Source organism: Adiantum capillus-veneris, unplaced genomic scaffold (genome assembly GCF_014529385.1).
Source record: "Adiantum capillus-veneris isolate H3 unplaced genomic scaffold, ASM1452938v2 Hic_scaffold_325, whole genome shotgun sequence".
Lineage (NCBI taxonomy): Eukaryota > Viridiplantae > Streptophyta > Polypodiopsida > Polypodiales > Pteridaceae > Adiantum > Adiantum capillus-veneris.
This window is the reverse complement of record NW_028221436.1, coordinates 530,078-551,829: the sequence shown is the minus strand read 5'-3', so window position 1 is coordinate 551,829 and position 21,752 is coordinate 530,078. Positions and strand designations below refer to the sequence as shown.

The 21,752-nt window shown below is 42.1% G+C and overlaps 1 protein-coding gene across 6 annotated transcripts; it reads right to left on the bottom strand.

The window, feature by feature from the left end:
• Positions 1–3,687: 3,687 nt before the first annotated feature.
• LOC147417057 (uncharacterized) lies at positions 3,688–20,056 on the bottom strand. 6 transcript variants are annotated; one of them, XM_086507816.1, is made up of 7 exons: positions 19,948–20,056; positions 19,775–19,855; positions 19,569–19,693; positions 18,476–18,811; positions 6,194–6,361; positions 4,625–6,112; positions 3,688–4,385 (listed from the first exon to the last, which is right to left on the bottom strand). In XM_086507816.1, exons 1-7 carry the CDS (start codon positions 20,003–20,005, stop codon positions 3,903–3,905), a joined length of 2,739 nt encoding a protein of 912 aa, XP_086363942.1. In that variant the 5' UTR covers positions 20,006–20,056; the 3' UTR covers positions 3,688–3,902. The 6 variants fall into 6 exon arrangements, with proteins under 6 accessions (XP_086363942.1, XP_086363943.1, XP_086363941.1 ...); XM_086507817.1 differs by having other exon boundaries at positions 4,625–6,100; XM_086507815.1 differs by having other exon boundaries at positions 4,625–6,361.
• Positions 20,057–21,752: the final 1,696 nt, after the last annotated feature.

Below are 21,752 nucleotides of genomic sequence, written 5' to 3'. Positions count from 1 at the left end.
AATTGTGTGTGTGTGTGTGTGTGTGTGTGTGTGTGTGTAGAGAGAGAGAGAGAGAGAGAGAGAGAGAGAGGGAGAAAAGAGGATGTATGCATTGCGGATGCACTGCTAGGTGTGTGTCTACAGACAGAGAGAGCGAGCATATAATTCTATTGCCACACTAATGATCGTAATTGCGTGCACTGCGTTCGTGGTGCGTGCGTGCGTGTGTGTGTGTGTGTGTGTGTGTGTGTGTGTGAAGAGAGAGAGAGAGAGAGAGAGAGAGAGAGAGTTTTGCCTATATATGCTCACATATGTGAGAGAGTAAGAGAAAGAGAGACAGCGAGCTCGAGCACTTGTGTGTGTGTGTGTGTGTGTGTGTGTGTGTGGTTGAGAGCGAGCGAAAGCAGGAGTCAACTAGCAGTTTGCACGTCCACAGCGGACAGAGAGTCTTATCCACTTCTTTCTTTAAAGCATTCATTTGCTCCTTACCATCCTTCTTAATTTTCTGCCTTATTGCCTTTGCCCTTCAACTAGTTCAATCTTCACAGGATCTCCAACAAAACCCCTTATTTCTTGATATGAAGTGATGAAAAGATTTGGAAACTTGTCCAACATTGCTAAGTACTCCATTCTTTCTCCTTGTGTCAGATCGGTACTCAATATATTTTGAATCAACTCTTTCTTAACTGACAATTTTTATTTAGCCTTTTTGGTCCTCGAAAGTTGATCATAACGGCGTTCGAATTTCCTTAGAAGTTCGATAGGCGAGAGCCCCCTCTTTTGGCCATACTATCCACTCTAAAAAAGTCCTCTTTGTTACCCTTTGGAGTCCTCCATGAAATACTCTTCCTTCAAGGCTGATTTGAATGCTTCCCAAGTTGCCCCATGCTCATTTCTAATTTCCCTTACATGCTCTCTAATCTCGGGAACCACAACAAGTTCAAAACTTTGCACCATCTCTTCTTAGGGCACTCGATGAAGCTCCATCTCCTTTACATATCCACAAAGATACTTTGTTACATCTTTACCTTTGAATTGGTCCATCTTCTTCACCACAGATTGAAGTGCTTTGGTTGAGGAGAGCTCTCTCCTTTCTGCAACTTGCCACTCCTGCATAAACACTATAAAAGCTTGAAACATTTGCATTGTGACTGGATCAAACCAAACCCCCTATTGCTCTTGTTGCTCCATAGCTTTAAAACTTTATTTTGAGACCTTCAATGAATCTTTTGAACCCTCATCCTAGCCTACTTCGCGTCGGCGGGTTCACCAAAAATGTGTCAAGAAGTGCGCAGTGTGACTAGGAAAGCGTTGGGTCTTTGATTGTGAGGATTCGTAGCAAAATCAAGCAAGGCGTAGACGATTTGGAGCCAGAAACACACTTAAAAAGAACAAAACTCCATCCATGAAATCTCCACTTTGAAAAATAACCAATACTAACTCAAAACTCTTGTGTGTGTGAAGATTAGGTATAGCTTCGCTCCCAATTGCACAAATGCAATGCTCATTCGACTTGTTAAAAACCCAAAAATGACGCTTCGATTCCTCCTAGTGACCATTTCATGGAAGCTTCAGTACTTCATTGAAGAAGCCCAAGTAGTTATTTGAGGAGAGGAAACCCTAATTGGAGGCCTCATAGCCTCAACCATGTAGTGGAAGCAGCACGGGACTGCACTAGCACCCTGTAAAGGAATGGCTATATCTCCTTGATCATATGCCCAAATGAGCTCCTTCTTGGCTCCAAAATTTCCCACACAACTAAGGCAATGACAGTGCCATCTTTGATCTAGCATTTTGAGCTATTTTTAGGCTATTTTGACCATTTTAAGGACATTGTTGCCCAAAAAAGTCGCTTTTTGTTCGTAAAAAGCCCAAACGAGCTAGAGAAAATCCCTAAATTTATGGAGAATTCCCATTGGACTCAAATTTCATCTTGAACCTCATTTTCCCACTTGGTAAGCACTTTGGACACGTCTTTTTTCCCAATGCACGAAACCTGCATTTTTTGGCCGAGATTGCTTGCATTGAACTTTCTAGGGAAAACGAGTGTGCCACTTCGATACACTTGACATTTGTACATTTCTAAAGCAAAATAGGCATATATTTATGGAAAAAAGCATGTCATAGTGCCACGTCTAGTGCCTCGCCCGCCCGGCAAGGTGTGTACACGACTACAACCATGACATTCATTTTCGCATATATCACACTATGTACATTATAGCATTTGGTCCCACACATCATAAACATTAAGAGTGAGGTAGAGATTTTTAGAGATATCACTATCTCATATTCACTACATATTCTGCGATGAACTTAATGCAGATAAATGCATAACCTATTGAGTAGATACTCAACCACTTCATATGAATTATTGTGAGCTCATCTCCCGTGACACTAACTGACATGGAAGAGGGTGGAACTGTGCTAGTGGGAGTGATGGTATCGACACCAAATAGCACAAATCACGAGGCAAATCAGTGTTGAAAAGGACAAAAGTTAGAAAATTTTCCCCTTCCCCCTCATTATGTCAGAGGCTATGTGTAAGTCTGCCTTCTATGTAACTTTTTAGTCTTAGTACGAAAGGCCTTCATTGAAAAGAAGAAAAAGGCAGGAGAAAAGCTCAGTCACTTGTGTTTCATCGTGTAATTCTACCTTCTATCCAATTCTTTAATCTCAATACAAAAGGACTTTATTGAAAAGAAGAAAAAAAGGCCGGAGAAAAGCTTACTCACTTTTTCTTCATCGAGGTTGACAAAAAACCGCCATATAATGTAAAGCCAGGAATATATTACAAGCCATGTAGCTATTTTGAGCTATTTTTGACCATTTTAAGGCCATTTTTAACCATTTTTAGACAAAAAATGTCCCTTTCTATCCGTAAAAAGCTCAAACGAGCTGAAAAAAATCTCTAAAATTGTGAAAAAATCCCATTGGGTTCAAATTTCATGTTGAACCACATTTTTCCACTTGGTAAGTACTTTGGACACGTCTTTTATGCCAGTGTACGAAACTTGCTATTTTTTGCCAAGATTGTCCGCATTGAACTTTCTAGGCAAAACGAGCATGCCGCTTCGATACACTTGAAATTTGTACATTTCTAAAGCAAAATAGGCATATATTTATGTAAAAAAGCATGCCATAGTGCCATGTCTAGCGCCTCGTCTGCCCAACAAGGTATGTACACGGTTGTAGTCGTGGCATCTATTTTCGCATATATCACACTATGTACATCATAGCATTTGGTCCCACATAACAAAATCATTGAGAGTGAGGTAAATATTTTAATTTTCACATTATGCACGTGCCACGACACGACAACGTATGGATTATCTACATTTGGTCCCTTTTCTCTTGTGTGTGCTGTGCTTTCTCACAATCGATAGCTTGTACTCACACCTGCACTCGAGGCTAGAACATTAAAAGAGGATCTTAGCTAGATTCTAAAACCAACATACAGATGGCAAACATCACAAGAATGGTTGCATCAATTATCTTTGCATTGATAAGCATCTACATTTGTAGAAAAAGCACGACAAGTAAGTTGTGACTCGAGTCTGATCGCATTTTGATTTTTTGAAGGTCTTTGTTAAAAATAAGACATCCAAATTGTTCTCTCTTCGTTGATTTAGGAGGTATGACTCAAATTTAAATAATTATAAACTTATATTTTACCACCTTAAAACTCAAGCTTTGATTTTCTTTTTCTAATTACAAACAATGCTCAATAGGCGCTATGTATATTGATGGAGAAAAACACTACAAACATCTTGGCTTTTACATGAACCCGCAATATGTCGAGTACACAGAAAGACAAAATGAAGCATGACAATAGCAAACCATAGGCTCCCAAGAGAAACGTCCTACCACCACAAGGCTCAAACACAAACGAGTCGATCCCGAATGCAACACATTCGAGTTACACCTTAGAACTTAGGCTCAAGTTTTAGTTCATTACCTTCCTTTCCTTCGTACAAATCTTGTTGCTTTTCCAACCAGCTGTCGATAGATTTTCTGAGAGCGTCTAATTTAGACTTGAAATAATGAGTAATTGATTGAAATTTCGAGTAGGCGGAGCCAGTTATGTCTCTGACGCGTTGACGAAGGTTAGAAGGGAGTGGGTATAACACAAGTCCATAGAAAGGATAGAGGACAAAGCGCCGAAAGGGTGGGGACTTTCCGAATGTGTGCCAGAAGTTAAACATGACCATGAACATGTGGTGCAAGGTTCTGGGCAGAGCTTCCAGAAGCAGCCAGAAAATATTTATCACGTTGTTGAGGCGAGCAAGAAACCAGGCGGAGAGGATGAAAATGATGATGGTCCCGAGTTTGCTGGAGACGAGCATGTCTTCAATATTGTGTCGGCCACCCGACTGAATGGCTACCAGGGCGCTGGCAAAGCCCACCACCTGCACACAAGAAGTTTTAGACAAATTCCCACGTTACAACTTAAGACGACATCATGAGCGTCTCTAGGCAAGGCGTAGCATATCTAACCATGTGGCGGTTGGGGAAGTCCTCCCACCGCGCTAGATGTTGGAGAGGACAGTCCCCCCACCGCACGTAGCTACCTATGCTACGCCTAGCCTGTAGAAGCTCATAATGTTGAACACTGTGGGCAAACATAAGTCAAAGGGAAGTCCACCACCTGACATGCCACCGCCACCGCCATGAGGAGGCTGGCCACACACGCTGCTCGAATCACTTTCTCGCTGTATTTAACAAACTCGCCACTTTTCGGTGGCATCGCACCCACCGCACCGGCCATGAATGCCCCCATCGCGAAGAAGAAACCCAAGCTGTTGCAGCGTGCAAAGAGTAGCATGCCCTTGCTGGATGAGTCTAGTGGCATCCCTGCATACCCTTGCGGTGTCTGCACCCACCCTTGGAATGCCAGTGCTGCTACCAGCACCGCCCCTACCAAGATTGTGTTGGAATATTCAACGTACACCCGCCGGTCTTCAAGTAGAATCCTCTTCACCTCTGCCTGTTCCTCTATCGCTGCCACCATTTGTGATCCCTTTGTTCCCTTTATTCTACTGGCTGCCTCCAGTGGAGAGTCATTATCAGATGATTGATCAATCATGCCGTAATGGTCCACCTCCATAGTACTGGTCAGGAAGATACCTACCTTCCTAGTGTTTTCCACAATCTCCTTCACTAGATGCACCATCTCCTGCTTAATTGCCCATTTCACGAAACTGTGCATTACTAAGCTACTCTCGGAGAAAGCCTCCCTACTCACCAACTCCGCCAGCATCCTCTCAATGAGATCCTTACGATATTCTTTCGTGCACCTATGCTTCAATACCACAGTGATTGCGTTCTCTAGATGGTCCCACACAGCTTTGTCAATTACGATTTTATCTGTCACCCCACGGCGCGCTATGCATCCCGCTGCAAGCCATCTTCTGCTTAGTATAGCCTCGGTCATGTCAATTGCCCATTCTAGTTTCCTTCTCTCTTGCTCGGCTTTCCTAATATGATGGCCGTACGTTTTGGCCTTTTCAAAATTGATGGGCTGCACCAGCAAGTTGCTTTTGCTATATGATTCAAGTGCTCCCATAGCTTGGGCCCAATCAACAGGAGTGAGACCTAAGCTGTCTTTAGCCGACTGTAGTATAATAAGTTTATCCTCGTCCAGCCAGGCATATTTTTGCAAGATCTCCGTCACGGTGCTCTTGCCTCCATAAACAACAGCAAAATGTAGAGCATTGAATCCTCCAGGGCACCATACTTCTGACTGCAGTTGGTTAGGTTCTAGGAAGACGGCATTGGGAGCGAAACAAGACTCAAGGACGGGGTTGGGGATGGAAAACCGGCTATTCCACACATGTTCCCTTCTTTCTTTAAGAAGGACGGGGATGAATAGTCTGTTGATCGTTGCAGTAAGGTTCTTGTCACATTGTTTATCGGGTCGATGTGCATGACACAACAGCTCTCTCACTACTGCACTATGACCTCGGCAGCTGGCAAGGTGTAAAGGGGTCATTCCATTTTCATCAACTGCATCCACGTCCTTATCCAACAATGCTTTTACTGAATCCAAACACCCTCGCTCACTAGCATGGTGAAGTGGTGTGCGCCCTTTGCTGTCTTTTACTTTACTCCCACCTGCATCCGCCTGTAGAAGTAACTTCACAATGGAAACATTCCCATGGTAAGCTGCTAAATGTAATGGCGTATAGCCTTTTAATGTTTTGGTCTTCGCCTTCACCTGGACAATACTGTTCGGCACTTTGAGCAATTTCTCCACGCACTTGGCATCTCCCCATGCAGCAGCAAAATGTAAGGATGTCCATCCATCACAAGGGAAATATTTTTCATCACGGGAATATTCTGTAAGTGACAAGATATATTGCCAATCGCGAACTGTAGGACGCAGCTTCACATAAAACGAGACAAATTAAAATTATACCATTTTTTATTTAATTTCAAGACCTTACCCTTAATCTTATATATATAATAAATTTACCTTTTTAATTTTAAGACGGTTTATTGATTACCTTTTATTTATTTTTCTACAAAAGCAGAAATCATAATAAAAAGACAGAGAGAGTACAGGGCTAAGGAACCATGGTTTTTTTTTTTTAATGTCATATATACTCACTCAAAACGAGTGAGTGATATTGTATTAAAGCTATACAAAAGTACATAAAACCCATGCTCAGACGGTACAAAAGCACCACAAACGTTCATCATATGCATGGTTACATGATATAAACACCCCATAAAACCACAACACAATCCAGATATGTAGGCTTTTTACACGGAAGACTTTAACTGATACAAGATCCTCCCACAAGGCAGACCATTCTCGTTAATAGGTGACACGGGATTGATTCAAGGGATCAACGGCGAGCAACGGATCCACCGTCGATTCATTTCGAGGAAGCACAAAAAAGAATGGTCCTCATCCGCTATCGGGGTTTGACCCTACGACCTACCCCTTCACACACCCACACTCAATCCATCTCGCCTAGCGCGCCACGTTGAAAGCTATGCGAGGCCTGTACTATATAACTCTTGTCCCCCCCCGTTGCGTTGATCCGACCGCCCAAAGCTCTCCTCTCCGCCTCGCCAAAAATTTGCCCCCGCCGTTGATTTCTCGAGTGACACCCCGTGTCACTTATAAACGAGGGCAGACCATGCCCAGGCCCCAACCAGCAAGCATACAACCGATTAAAGCCGAAGGAACACATACCAGCAAAAACACAAGTCGAAAGAAGAACCAACAGCCCCAACTTCCAGGATGAGCAGTCACAGCGTCGATCGAGCCGAGTAGCACAGAAGCCAAGCTTTAAGAGGAAGCACACCCCTCCAAGGACCATTCACATGTGCCACCACGATAGGCACATTCTGCCACAACGAGTCCACCCTGCAAGATAAGCATCATAAGATCTGGCCACCAATGCCTCTTGGGAAAGAGGAGGGAGGATGGCCTCTCCCTGCAGGCAAAAATTTAGGGGGAAAGAGAGGGCATGCCAATGCTGGGGAAGCGACCGCCAGAAGTGTTACCATATACATGTGGTAGTGATGTGTGTGAACACACTAGGACCGCCGGGGCATTTTTTCCCTCTTTAGGAGGTTTTTCCCCCCGTGCATTGTATATACGCCCATCACTCTAGGGCTATCTATCTTTCCATTGCACACTAAGGAATACACTCTCTATTGTGTGCCTTGAGCTTCCTTCGTCTTCTCCAAGCTGTGTGTGTTTCTCTGCAACCCTAATTCCAACAATTGGTATCAGAGCAGGTCACGTCCTCCCGGGCTTAGTCGCCAGCTGCTCCAGCACACGCCTGCTCACTTTCTCCGATTTCAGTGAGCTTTGGCAAGCGTTCGCAGGTCGACAAATATTTTGGGAGGGCTCGAAGAGCTTGGTCTGCTCAGAATTTTGATTTGGGCTCATTTCGGCCTCCGTTTCCACTACGGGCAGTACTACACAGGTTATTTCGTCATTTTGTGCAAATTTTCTGTCAGTGCCGTTTTCTGCATAACAGGTGCCTTATAGTCTTCTACGGTTTGTGCTATATAGCACAAGTTGTTCCCGCTCCATTTCTCCTATTTTCGGGCAGTTTTCACATCAGGTGCAGCATTTACCATGGCTGACAACAACAACACAGATGTGTTCAAGATGTTTGCTGCTGAGGACAGGTTGGATGGGGACAACTACCCTATGTGGGCTTATATGATGCAACACGTTCTTGTGTCAAAAGGTGTCTGGAACATTGTGCAGGGCATTGATGTACGTTCTGGTTCTGAAGATGTAGGCGATATTGAGGATGTTGCAGGTCTTGCTGCAAGGATTGCAGCTGTTAGAGTTGTTTTGCCTACAGCAGAACAAGCTCGTTGGGATGTTAAGGATGCGCAGGCTCATGCATTGATTGCGTTGTCTGTGAAGTGCACCATTATTCCTCACATCCGTTCAGCAAAATCTGCAAAACAGGCTTGGGATATTCTAGCAGGTCTTTATGCAAGCCGCAATGAGGCTAAAATTGCTTTGCTGCGTAAAGAGCTAGAGTCGAAGATTATGCATGAGGAAGATGATATGGACACTTTCCTTGCTAGTGTCAAGGATATCAATGAGCAACTCATTTCTGCAGGTGAAGTCATTTCTGACAGTTCCCTTGTGCAGACTGTTCTTGATGCCTTACCAGATTCCTACCAGACTTTTGCTAGTACTTGGAGACTGATGACCCAAGGAAATCCTGAAGTTGTCAAGTTTGATGCATTATGCACATTGCTGTTGCAAGAGTCACTTTCTAGAAAAAACAGGACTAGGCAGCGTGCAGTTGAACAGGCTTTTATTGCTTCTCAAAGAAAGGGTGGTAACAGTAATGCAGCCACTTCTTATGGTTCTACTGCGAGTGGCAAAAATTCTGTTCCTAATGCTTCTGCTGGCAGCACTTCGTCTGGCAATTCTAGTGATAAGGGCAAAAAGAAGATGCGTTGCCATTATTGTAAAGCCAATGATCACTTGATCAAGTCGTGTCCTAAGTTGAAGGCCAAAGAGGCTAAGAAGAAAGAGGGTGGTTCCACTGCAAATGCTGGTTCCACTACAAATGCAGCCATTGTTGAGTCTTCTGTGAAAGGAGATTGTGATGCTGATGTTGATGCAGAATGGGCTTTTAGCGCAGAGTGCACTTACAATCCTGTTGTCCATGATGCATGCTTGTCAGTTGCTGCAGATTCACATGTGTGGTATTTCGACAGTGGTGCTACAAAGCACATTACCTCACATCGTGAATTGTTTACCTCTCTCGAGTCTGTCCCTCATGGGAATTCAGTCACTTGTGCCAACAACGCCTCTTATCCAGTTCAGGGAGTTGGAAAGATTGTGCTCACTGCTGCTAATGGCAGTTCCTTCACACTTGTTGATGCACTTTATGTACCTGGGATCAAGAAGAATCTCTTGTCTGTATCCGCACTTGCTAGACTTGGACTTGTAGTCAAATTTGTGGATGACAGATGTACAGTTCATGATCTCAGTTTTGGTGATGAAATTGTTGCATCTGGGCTTTTGTGCTGTGGGCTGTATAAGCTCACTTTGTATGACAAGTGTGGACAAAATTTTGCAAATGCTGTTGCAGATTCAAGGGCTATTTCAGATGCAAAACTTTGGCATGCACGTTTTGGTCATCTGAATTTTGCCAGTTTGCTGCGTTTGCAGAAATCTGATATGGTTGCTTCTTTGCCGCCTCTTGAAGCACCTATCAAACATGTTTGTGAAGGCTGTATTCTGGGTAAAATGCAGCGTTCTAAGTTTCCAAAGGATGGTTCAGTTAGGGCCACATGCAGGTTGCAGCTTGTGCATAGTGACGTTTGTGGGCCCATGCAAACTCCGTCCTTGGGCAATTACCTGTACTTCGTGACTTTCATTGATGATTACTCCAGGCATGCATGGGTATTTCCGCTTAAAGCAAAGTCCGAAGTTTTTATGTGCTTCAAACAATTTTTGGCTATGGCTGAAAATGTCTCAAAATGTACTATGGGCACCCTCCGTTCCGATCGAGGGGGGGAGTATATGTCTCATGAATTTAATGCATTTCTGGCTAGTCGTGGGATAAAACACCAATGTACAGTGCCTTATACACCTTAGCAAAATGGTGTTGCTGAGAGGAAAAACAGGTCACTAACGGAAATGGCACGATGTATGGTCAAAAGTCAAGCTTTGCCGCATTCTTTTTGGCTTGAGGCCATCATGTGTGCCACTTATGTACTTAACAGGTGTCCTACGAAAGATTTGCAGTCTATTACTCCATATGAAGCATGGCATGATAGAAAACCTTCTATTGAGCACATGCGTGTTTTTGGCTGTTTGGCATATGCTTTGGTGCCACAAGTGCAGCGCAGAAAATTGGATGATAAGGCTGTCAAATGTATTTTTGTTGGTTATAGTGCTGAAAGCAAAGGTTACAGGTTGTATCATCCGCAAACAAAACGTATTTTGGTTTCATGGGATGTAGTGTTTGTGGAAGATTCTGTTCAACCCTTGCTGTCATGTACTAGAGACAGTAATGTAAGCTCACAGGACATTTATGACACTTTGTTGCCTCTTTTCAGTGGTGGAAATACGAATGTAAGTTCCAATGAGGCAAATGTATAGCCTATGGGGGTTTCTGAAAATGTTTTAGAACAGCCTATTACTGATGCAGATGTACATGATGTACTTGATGAGGAAAGGGCTGAAAATGAGCAGGCTAGAGGTATGCCAAAATGGCTGGTGCACACTTTGGGTGACAGTAAATTGGATGCACCTTTATCTAGTCGTACTCGTTCAGGCTCTCGCCATGCATCTTATGCATCAGATTGTTATGCTTTGGCTGTGTCTAGTTTACATGATGTTGAGGAGTCTCTGTCTTTTGATGAAGCACAGAATTCAGAAAATTGGATTGCTGCCATGAAATCAGAATATGATGCACTTATAGAGAATGACACATGGACTTTATGTGATTTGCCTCCTGGCAAAAAGGCCATTGGTACGAAGTGGGTTTACAAGTTGAAACGCAAGCCGGATGGTGAGATCGATCGCCATAAGGCTCGACTTGTTGCAAAGGGTTATGCACAACAAAAAGGCATAGATTATGAAGAGACTTTTGCTCCCACTTGTCGTATGACTACTGTGCGTTTTCTATGTGCATTGGCAGCTCATTTTGGTTGGGATGTACATCAATCAGACATTGTTACTGCTTTCTTGAATGGTGACATATTTGAGGAAGTTTATGTAACGCAGCCTCGCGGTTTTGTCATAAAAGGACAAGAGGACAAAGTGTGCAAATGTAAGAAGGCTTTGTATGGGTTGAAGCAATCTCCTCGTGCTTGGTATGAGAAATCTGACACTCATTTGGTTAAACGAGGCTTTCGTAACAGTCCAACAGAAAGCACATTGTATGTAAAGCGTGAGGATGATGTATTTCTCATTCTGGTTCTTTATGTTGATGATTTGCTGATCACTGGACCAAATGAGAGACATATTGCTGAATTTAAGGCTGATTTGAATGCTACTTTCAAGATGAAAGATTTGGGGCTGTTGCATCATTACTTGGGTATACAGTTTAAGCAGTGTGATGGTGGTATTGCCTTGTGTCAGAAAAGTTACATAGAGACATTGCTATGTAAGTTTGGACTTGAGGATTGCAAACCTATTGCCACTCCCATGGAAACATGTTTGAAGTTGAGTCTACATGATGCTGGCGATCCTGCTGATGTCACTCTTTACCAAACTGCTGTTGGCTGCCTCATTTATGTATGCAACACGAGGCCAGATATTCAGTTTGCAGTCTCGCAGGTCAGCAGATTTATGCATAGCCCAGGGTCTAAGCATTGGCAGGCTGTCAAGAGGATTTTCCGCTACCTTAGTGGCACTTTACATCTTGGCTTGTTTTATCCCAAGGGGGGATCATTGCCGCCAGACTTACATGCTTTTTCGGACTTAGATTGGGCTGGTTGTTTTGACACGCGAGTGTCCACAAGTGGTTTTTGTTTCATGCTTGGCAGTTCATGTATATCATGGTTGAGCAAGAAGCAACCTACTGTGGCCACTTCGAGTTGTGAGGCTGAGTACAGGGCAGTCTTCACAGCTACGGTTGAGTGTGTATGGCTCAGACGCCTTATGGCTGACTTGGGTGTTGGACAGGACACTGCCAACACTATCTACACTGACAGTCAGAGCGCATTGGCAGTTGCGAGGAACCCAGTTTTTCATGCTCGCACAAAGCACATTGAGGTGCATTACCACTATGTCAGGGAGAGGCTCTCAGCAGGAGAGATCAGCTTGGCTTATGTGCCAACACAGGACAACCTTGCAGATCTTTTCACAAAGGCATTGTCTCGTGAGAAGCTTGAAGCTTTCCGCAAAGCTTTGGGCTTACTCCCCTTTGTGGACTGATCCTGTCCTCAGGGCATGGCACTTCCCTTTACTCATGTGCCAGCTCTCGTTCACCGCATCACTCCAGGGGGGATTTGTTACCATATACATGTGGTAGTGATGTGTGTGAACACACTAGGACCGCCGGGGCATTTTTTCCCTCTTTAGGAGGTTTTTTCCCCCGTGCATTGTATATACGCCCATCACTCTAGGGCTATCTATCTTTCCATTGCACACTAAGGAATACACTCTCTATTGTGTGCCTTGAGCTTCCTTCGTCTTCTCCAAGCTGTGTGTGTTTCTCTGCAACCCTAATTCCAACAAGAAGGCCCCCACCAGGGCAAAACCCCACCACCAGAGCCACTAGCTTGACATCGGCGCGACGCCACCATCCTGCCTCAGCTTGCCCCCTGCCGACAGGCGTCGCCTATGAGCTCCCCAACTCTTCAACCTCGCAGGAAGGGTAAAACGCAAGCTAAACGTAGGCCCGCCCCTCTGTCGAACCATGTTTTTTTTTTTTTTGCCAAACTCACAACTGTGAGTAGTGTTTTTACTATTAGCATAATAACAAAACAGATTACATCCCGTCCATGCTCAACACGAGCCATGGAGCTCATACACAACGGATACTACCGCAATCCGACCACAGACAACAAAAAAGAAACGGTTACATAACCCCGAAGGGTGCCACCAAGACTATCATGACTTCCACTCACGAGACAGCCTCACCCTCTAGGGAACCCCTGAACAACATAAACTCCCAAGCATACAAGACAAGTACATTCGGATTTTACATGGAGCCGTAACCATACAGTATGACCAAACAACTACAACCAATAATGACCATACATAGGCTTTTTGCCAGGAAGCCAATAACCTACAAAGCAGTAGACCCACGAAGCTGGGACTCCACAGCAAGGCCCAACTAGACGCAACCTAACCCTCCACAGTCCTCGCAACTGAACAAAAGTTCCATCATACCGTACCACTGTAGCTGAGAAAACCTCGCAGCACCAGAACCAAACAAGGACAACAACACACAAACCAGAGCGAGTAGAGGTTTTCACACCATCTGCTTTGCCTGTCCACCATCAGCCCTGATTCCAAAAATGGATGGTCGTCCAAGCACTAGTCCAAGTCGATGCCGATCTACGATAGCCAAAACCTCCCCAGCTCAGCACTCCCTCCTTGACCCCGGGACATCCCGCCGGGAGCCCCTCCTGGCTCATGCAGTAGCACCAAGGCTGTCAAGGCAACAGAGCGTCGAGCTAGGTTTCGATGAGCTATTGGTACAACTCTTATGTTTGAAGAGTTGCTACCTTTGTCGAACCATGTTTCTTATACAAGAACCCACGGTGGGTGCCATGAAAAAGACAGCACGGGACAAGTGTGAAGGGGCTAGATTCTGATACCTAAAATGGGGGGAACCAATAAGGGGGGAATGGGGCATGCCCATCAAAAAGAGAGCTTCAGTTTTCACCCTAGAAGCTACCACCACAACACAATTACCCCTAAGGAGAATTCTCAACATCATGGATACATGGCTGGATATAACATTTACACATCCTGAGAGGGTGGTTGGGATCTAAATTCTCCCTTGCTTGAGGACAAAGAACTCAAACCTTAGGAACATCTTGTTCTGTCTTTAAAGAATTCATAGCATACTGCACATTAGAATTCACATTATCTTCTTCACAAGAAGAAACAAAAAAAACTAAAATGCACATGCTTTCCATCTACGAAAAGTGACAAAAAGTAATCATGTTTATGATTGCAGTGCAAATTATTTCCTAAACTATGCAACCATTCTTAATGTCCCAGAACCACATCAGCTTTGCCCGTGTTCGTGACCTAGAACTTCAAGTCAAGTTTCATTAAGCTAAACATTAAGCTAAACTCCTTGTAAAATTGTGTCCCAAACATCCTTATCATGTCCAATCATCTATTCCATAAGAACAAGTAGTATGGGGAAGCTTCAATTTCTTGACTAGCTTGTAATTAAGAAAGTTATGAGTCACTCCATCATCCATTAAAATGCAAACTCTCTCTTCGTTAATAGTGCCATGCATATAAAACAACCTATGTGGACCAAAAGTGGACTACCACATAGCTACAAAGACACAACATCTTTGGCGATGAATCTAGGGTCAAGTGTTGTACCATGTGTAAAGCCTTCACTTTCCCTTTGGATGCTTCTACGTGCTTATTTTGAAATCGTGGACAATCATTCTTTAAATGCTTATTAGAAAGAATTTTTTAGCAAAGTTTTTCCTTCTTGGTATGCTCCAAATAAGAAAGAGATCAATCATTACGAGAAATTTGGACTCAATTTTGGGCCTTGTAAGAAATGCCAACTCAGCAAAGAGAGAGGTAATTTCGAAAAATAAAAAATTAACTTTTTAAAATTGTATTTCTCATAGTACATATGTAAAATTTTACTCAATCACTTAAATGCATACTCGTAAAAGATGCTTTTTGAGAGCCCAACTTAAGTGTGCACAAAAAACCATGTCCATAAATCTTAAAGAGTGATGTGATGTGCGATGAGAGAAAACACATAAGAGATGTTTTCAAAGTACAAATAGAATACCACATATGTATTTGTAACGTCCAAATACCTTAGTATAGTACTTTAACACTAGGTTGGTAATGGGACACTTTTATGTCCTGGGACACTTTTATGTCTTGTTAAGTGACCGTTTTGCTTGAATTATGTCAAGAGTTACAAAATGGATTTTGAGGCGCTACCTTTCTAGAAAGTTGTCTCATAAGCTGAAAAAAACTCCACATTTTTTTGGAATATCAATTTCATCTTTAACCTTGTCCTTGCACAACATTTTTCAACCTAAATTGTGTGAAAAAACGGGCCTTGTTTTTGGCTTTTTTCAACTTTTGGTAATTATACCACTCTAGAACTCATGTTTTGTGAGGTCTATAGTGCTAGAGAACTATCTTTAGTAGTCCTCAACATGTCCTGATGCTTCTAGGGAGACATATATGTTAATGTTGTAAGTTATGACCAAATTACAAAAATTGTCAAATCCTGTTTTTTAGCCAATTTTAGCTCTTTTATGATTTTTTTGGTGTCTTTCATGATATCCAAATGCAGATTTGATTTTCTATGTGGCATATTGTGACATAAAGCTAATATTCCTTGAGTTTTGGGACACCTAATACCCTATTTTTCATAGTACACAATGATGGTTGATTTTTTCAAGTATACAAGAAAAAAAAACATTCTAGTATATCAAGTATAGCTTTCTCAATATTGCTATTTTCTTGTGACAACTATATGAATTTTGTAGGTAGTAACCATATCTAGTCATAAGGATCAAATTTGGGTAGATATTGAATAGTTTCAATGGGATTTTACAGGTCATAATGTTGAACCCAGTTTTTTCATGTTTGTTGTATTTAGCACTTCATCTTTGTCCCCAAGATTCCCCTTGGTAAAAGATGTATCATGATTTTGACATGTTCCATGGCTCCTTATGAACCTAAAGGCCAATAGGGAACTAAGAAAACATGCAGATATTATTTGTATTGAGCGTAGGTATAGAAACTTTGATGATAGGTTCGCAAAATGGTAAAAATTTAACTTTTTTGTACCTATTTCTTTTGGCAAAACAAAAAATAGTGAGTGAAAAGCAATCATATGTTTAGATCACCAACCCATTGAAGTTAACTAGGGAATTTATCTCAAGTCCTACAAAAATCCCTAATCTTATTTTTATGCAAAAAAACGTAAGAAATGACTGTTTTGATAAAAATGTACTGGTTCATCAACTTTGGAGGCTTGGTGTGACCAAAAGACGAGAAATTTTACAAGTTTCTTATTTTTTCCATGTGTAGTAGGCCTTGAACTATAACCTCATGAAAGGAATTTACAAAATGAGTGGATCTACTATGGTTTTGGAGGTTTTTTTCAAAACCCTGAAAGGACACTTTTATGTCCTGTTAGGTTACCAACCTAGTGTTAAAACGCTCAAATATGACATCTCTATCTCAAGATATAGCCTTTTTAAGCCTAGGGCCTCCGGAGGTCGGAATCAAGTCAATAGAAGTTTGAGAGACCCCTTATGGACATCTATTCGCTTGGTTTTGACCCCTTCATTGTCTTAAGTAGTACATATTAATTGCTAGCAAGCAAGATCTGTTCAAATTTGCATTGCAAGTACCTCATAAAAAGATGATTGATGCTTATGCGAGATGTACACGTACAAGTACTTCACTTTATAGGATAGTAACATCGGGTCATAAAAATATATTCGACGCTTGTACAAGATGTCACTATGAAGTGCCGGTGATAGTAATAACTTTGACATTTTCAAAAATGAAAAAAAAGGCTTTCACGCTTCTTGTATCCTTTGACACACGAGAAATCAAAACTAGAATGCTACCAAGTATTGTTGCTAGAGTGGCCTCCATCCTTCTTTTCCTTTTGTAGATCATCATCAAATTTCTCAGCATGTTTAATTGCTTCATCCAATGTTTTTGGATATGGATACTTAATGTGAAGCTTGTATTCTTGTTGGAGACCTTGAACAAAAGCCCTTTGCTTCTAGAATTCATTTAGATGATCCACAATTAGTGTAATATCCCTATACTTGGATATATAATCTATGAGAGACATGCAACCCATGCAACAAGTGTCCCATGATATCCTTTTTATTTGATTGCTTGTTGTCTGCCAAGAGCTCCTTGCGTAGAACCATTTTGAACTCATCCGAAGACATTGGCTAGCCTCAAGCAGAAAAGGCATCCAACACTTGTACGATTTCCTTTTAGAGATAAACTAGTATCTGTGGTTGTTTCCTGATCTAAGGTACCTCCCTATTCGTGAATGTCGTGCCACTTGTATAAGAAGGTCAAAATTGCATCCTTATTGGATTCTCATTCGTCACCCTTAAACTTTGGGAAAGTTACATTCTTGAGTTGAAAACCTATAGCTTTATTTGTATGCTTGGATTTCAAAGTGGACTATGAGATAACATTGTGCCTACCCATTTTGGGCTCTCTCTCACTCTACAAAACGTGGTAAAAAGGTGCGGTAGACGTTTTGATATTTTCATAGTGAGTGCACAATCCGGGTCCGGTTGGCTGGCACTTTCTTTGCCAACACTGATTTACTTCGTGATTTGTGCTTGGTCTAGGTACCATCAATCCCACTAGCCCAGTTCTACCCTCTTCGATGTCACTTAGTATCGTGGGAGATAAGCTCACAAAAATTCATATGAAGTGATTGAGCATCTACTCATTGCTCAATAGGTGATGCATTTATCATTAAGTTCATTGCAGAATATGTACTGAATGTGAGATAGTGATATCTCTATATATATAAAGGGGTTTCTTGATAGCAACTACCATGGTTTCTTGCTATTAAGAATCTAATTTTTATGCCATAATAGTAGATGATCAAAATATAGCTAGTTCATATTTTCATTTTACGAAAAGGTGCAATATATAGTATGTGAAAGATTAGAACGTGAAGCTATAATTGGCAAATTACACTTTTGATGAGGGAAATCTATTTTCAATTGTAATAAAATTAAAGAAAAAACCTTCGATATTTTGTCATAAATTGCCAAAATGCCCTTCAAATTTACCAAAACTCCCAAAATACCCCTGGTTGTGAGAGTAAATTTCTCGAAAAATAAAATTTATTGTAGGGTTTCACAAGAAGAGTGATTGTCTATCGTACAAGATGCTAAAACTACAATTTGAGTTGGTTATGTAGGCTTTGGAGATAAATTGCTTCATTATTTTTAGACATAATTGCCTTTTTTGCGATGGTAACTGGTGACAAATTACATGCTAAACGCTAAAAAACGGATCTCAATTGTCAAAAACGAATGAAGATTAGAAAATCTTGAACAATGCAGCCAAAATAGGTACAAGGGTATTTTGAGAATTTTTGAAATTTGAAGGGTATTTTGAGAATTTCCTCAAATTAGAGGGGTATTTTGGTAATTTTTCCTAAAATTTATCTAGTTGAAAAGGAAAAAAGTTATTAAATTTTCCGCCTTTCCCCTCATTATGTCATAGGCTTCTACCTTCTATGCACCTTATTAAGCTCAATACAAAAGGACTTTATTGAAAAGAAGAAAAAAGGCAGGAGAAAAGCTTACTCACTTTTTCTTCATCGAGGTTGACAAGAAACCGCCATATAATGTAAAGCCACGAATATATTACAAGCCATGTAGCTTGTGGTACGTTAACACATACGCTTTTTGGGTCGAGCTTGTCGATGAGGCCAAGCACCAGTTCCTTGTGGTTGCCTAGGGCCGCTGTCTTTGCAGCAAACCATAGATATGTTTGAGGGATATATTTCTTATCGGACTGCAGGATTTCCTTATCGTGCAGGAAGGACGCCATCTGTTGTTGATAATCATGTGGACATAGTTCAGATACCGCTTGTAGCCATGGCTCAAATAGATGATCGTCGACCTTAGAATTTGATAGCCAAGTCTGTTCATATACTTGCAGCAATTCAGTTGAGTTAGAATCACACATGTACTCTGCATGACATGAAGTTCATCTGAAAAACAAACGTTTTCTCCATTCTTTTTCCCCTTAGTACAGTATTCAACAATATCATGAGCTCCCACCTCATATCTCCATTCTAGCCCCAGTTATATCGACCATTCGATCGAATTAAAAGTAAAGCCAAAACTGAGGTGGCTGGGAGTAATCTGTGCTACAGTTCAAAACTATGAGAGCTTGCTTTCTATCAAAGCGCTGGCCGTGGGAGGTAGGCCGGACCATCGACACGTCCCACCCCAGCGCAACAGACCATCATCTCTCGAAAACCGACCATCATCATCATCAACCCCAACTTTAGAATCACCCGAACGTGCAACCTAAGTTTATGGGGTGTTGTTTTTGCGATTGAGAACCGAAAACCGTCTTTACATTGGATGGTTCGTTGTGTTTATGATTCCCCCCTTCCTAGCTAACCCGATCCGAGTTTACTGGACCTTTTAACGGTTGGCTGTGCAAGCTATAGATATGCTAATTCTGGCTCTCTTGCAGGTACGTACTCAGAATTAAAGTGGGATAACTAAAATCTTGAAAATTTGAGGAGGTTTCACCCATATCTTTCAGCCTGCATGGGACCGATTTTAGGCTAAGTGCAACCTAATTTACCGAGCTGGCTGCTGTACTGTGTTGAGTGAAATCATTTCAAAACAAAAAAAAAGATCTAGATATTGATTGTTCTAGATACCTTAGATTTAATCCACTTGTCTACGAAGTCCATGTCCATTTGCAGGTAATCCAGAGTTATTAGCTTTAGTCGTCTAGTCCATTGAGAGTTACCCAGAATTAGGTCACCAATGATTTTTTCGAATTCTAAAACAAAAAACAACACGTCAAATTTTAAACGCAACTATTCAAAATCTAAAGGCCTACAAAATTTATTCAATAACGTACCTGACGTATTGCCACTCTGAATTGGGTCACCAATGATTTCTTTTTTTTTTCCCGACTCAAGATCACGATTGATTTCTTCTTCTGAACAGATTTCACAAAAAACAACGTGTCAAGTTTGAAACGCAACTATTCAAATTTCAAAGTCTAAAGGCCTACAAAATTTATTCAATAACCAGCTGCAGGTTTGTCTGCTGCCGCACAGCTAGACGTATTGCCACACTGATTTCCCATGGCTTAGTTATAGTCGCTCGGCTAGATTAAAATAGTCTTCTTACAAAAGACAATGCTACAATGAATATATAATATATTGGTTGCGTCAAAAAACAAGAAAGCATTGTCCACATCGTGTTTCTCAAGCTGCATATATTTGCGTGAAGAAGACATCTACCTGCTCAGCCTTTACACCCTGCTAACTGCACGAACACGAACACGACTTGTCTTGTTCATGAGACTTCAGACACAAGTTTACTTTAATCTGTTAAAATTTGCAGCTCTTAAAGGTGTCTTTCCGTGTCAAACAGCTAGACGTATTGCCACTCTGATCTCCCATGCTTGCTTTTAATTATAGTCGCTCGGCTATATAACTAGCTAGCAAATAGAGACTGTAACTTATACGTCATCTTCTTACGAAATACAATGCGATGTCTACAGTAAGTCCAAGATAACTTCCTTCTCCAATCAGTTCCCGGCCAGCTCGGGAATAAATGGTTGTGTCTAATAACAAGAAAGCATTGTCCACATCGACGTGTACATCTCCCTGTTCAGCCGTTACACACTCCTGACTGCACGAAGGGCCTTCCTTTGCGTGAACACTACCCACGACACTAAGTGACACATAACATTAAAGAGGGGGGGGGTAAGGGGATCGACGGCGCGGAAGTGGATGCTGAGAGCCCGAGGCAGATTAAACCCGGAGGCACGGCAAGTCAACGCGAATCGACGGCGCGGAAGTGGATGCGGGGAGCCCGAGGTAGATTAAACCCGGAGGCACGGCAAGTCAACGCGAAAAAGAACCCGGGTGGCGACTCGATTTGAACCCAGAGCCTCGTCGCCCAGATTGTGACGCATGGGGTAACCATTCCACCCGCGCACACATGTTGTATCCATGGCACGAGTTTTTGAGGTTTTATATTTAAAACATAGGCGTTGCCCGGGTTTAATCTGTGGCCGGGTTTAGTTTTTAAGTGCCCATCTACGGCTGCAACCTCTCCGATTTTCGTGCGCACACTTCTCTGCCCTCGATCCCCTTACCCCCCCCTCATTAATACTATGTGTTATTTAGTCCTGAGGGAACACTACGTCTCCTGTTCATCATATGAGTCTTGGACAGATTCCCACATTGTGACTTACCTCAACATCATGAGCTTTTGTGTGAGAGGCACTCCATGCCTACTAGGTACGATTGGGGCCAGGGCCCGGTGGGGGGAGAAGAAGCTCATGATGTTATGCATTGTATGCAGTGTTAGGGAAAAATCGTTATTCCAAACATACAAAATTCCTTTTCTTCATTTTGTCAAGAGGAAATTTTGGAAAATTAGGTCATTTTTTGGGTTTTTACACTATTTTTCTCTATTTTCGGGCGAAATTTCTCCCTTTCCCGTTGCCCTCAACCGGCATTTTTGAAATTAAAAACGGCACGATATTAAACTGAGACACATTTTTCCCGAACACTGATTGTATGAAAAACTCTGAAAAAGACTCCGTTTTCCTATATGAGAAAATTTCTAAATCTTCTTGTGACAGTGTAGGGTAAAGGGGCCAATAAAAAACCAGCCCCCTTTGATGGGACCCGTGGACTGCCTAAAATAAAGCCGTTTTGCTCCAAGTGTGAGACACAATCAAGCGGGTGCTGGGTTGGTTAGGGCAAGCGACGATTGAATCCATGCCGTTGGATCTCGAGTTCAAGCCTTGGTGGCTCATTGGCTCAACTTATGCCCCATGGCATCTCCCTATTCATGGCGTTTTTTGTTACACATGG

Bases quoted from the DNA above. Each gene is read 5' to 3' on its own strand.
- LOC147417057 (XM_086507815.1), bottom strand. From the start codon at position 20,005: ATGGGAAATCAGTGTGGCAATACGTCTAGCTGTGCGGCAGCAGACAAA. The intron at 19,856-19,947 runs GTTATTGAATAA...AAATCTGTTCAG, and splicing joins AGCAGACAAACCTGCAGCTG to AAGAAGAAATCAATCGTGAT. The intron at 6,362-18,475 runs GTGAGTAAGCTT...TTTTATGTGAAG, and splicing joins TCAACCTCGATGAAGAAAAA to CTGCGTCCTACAGTTCGCGA.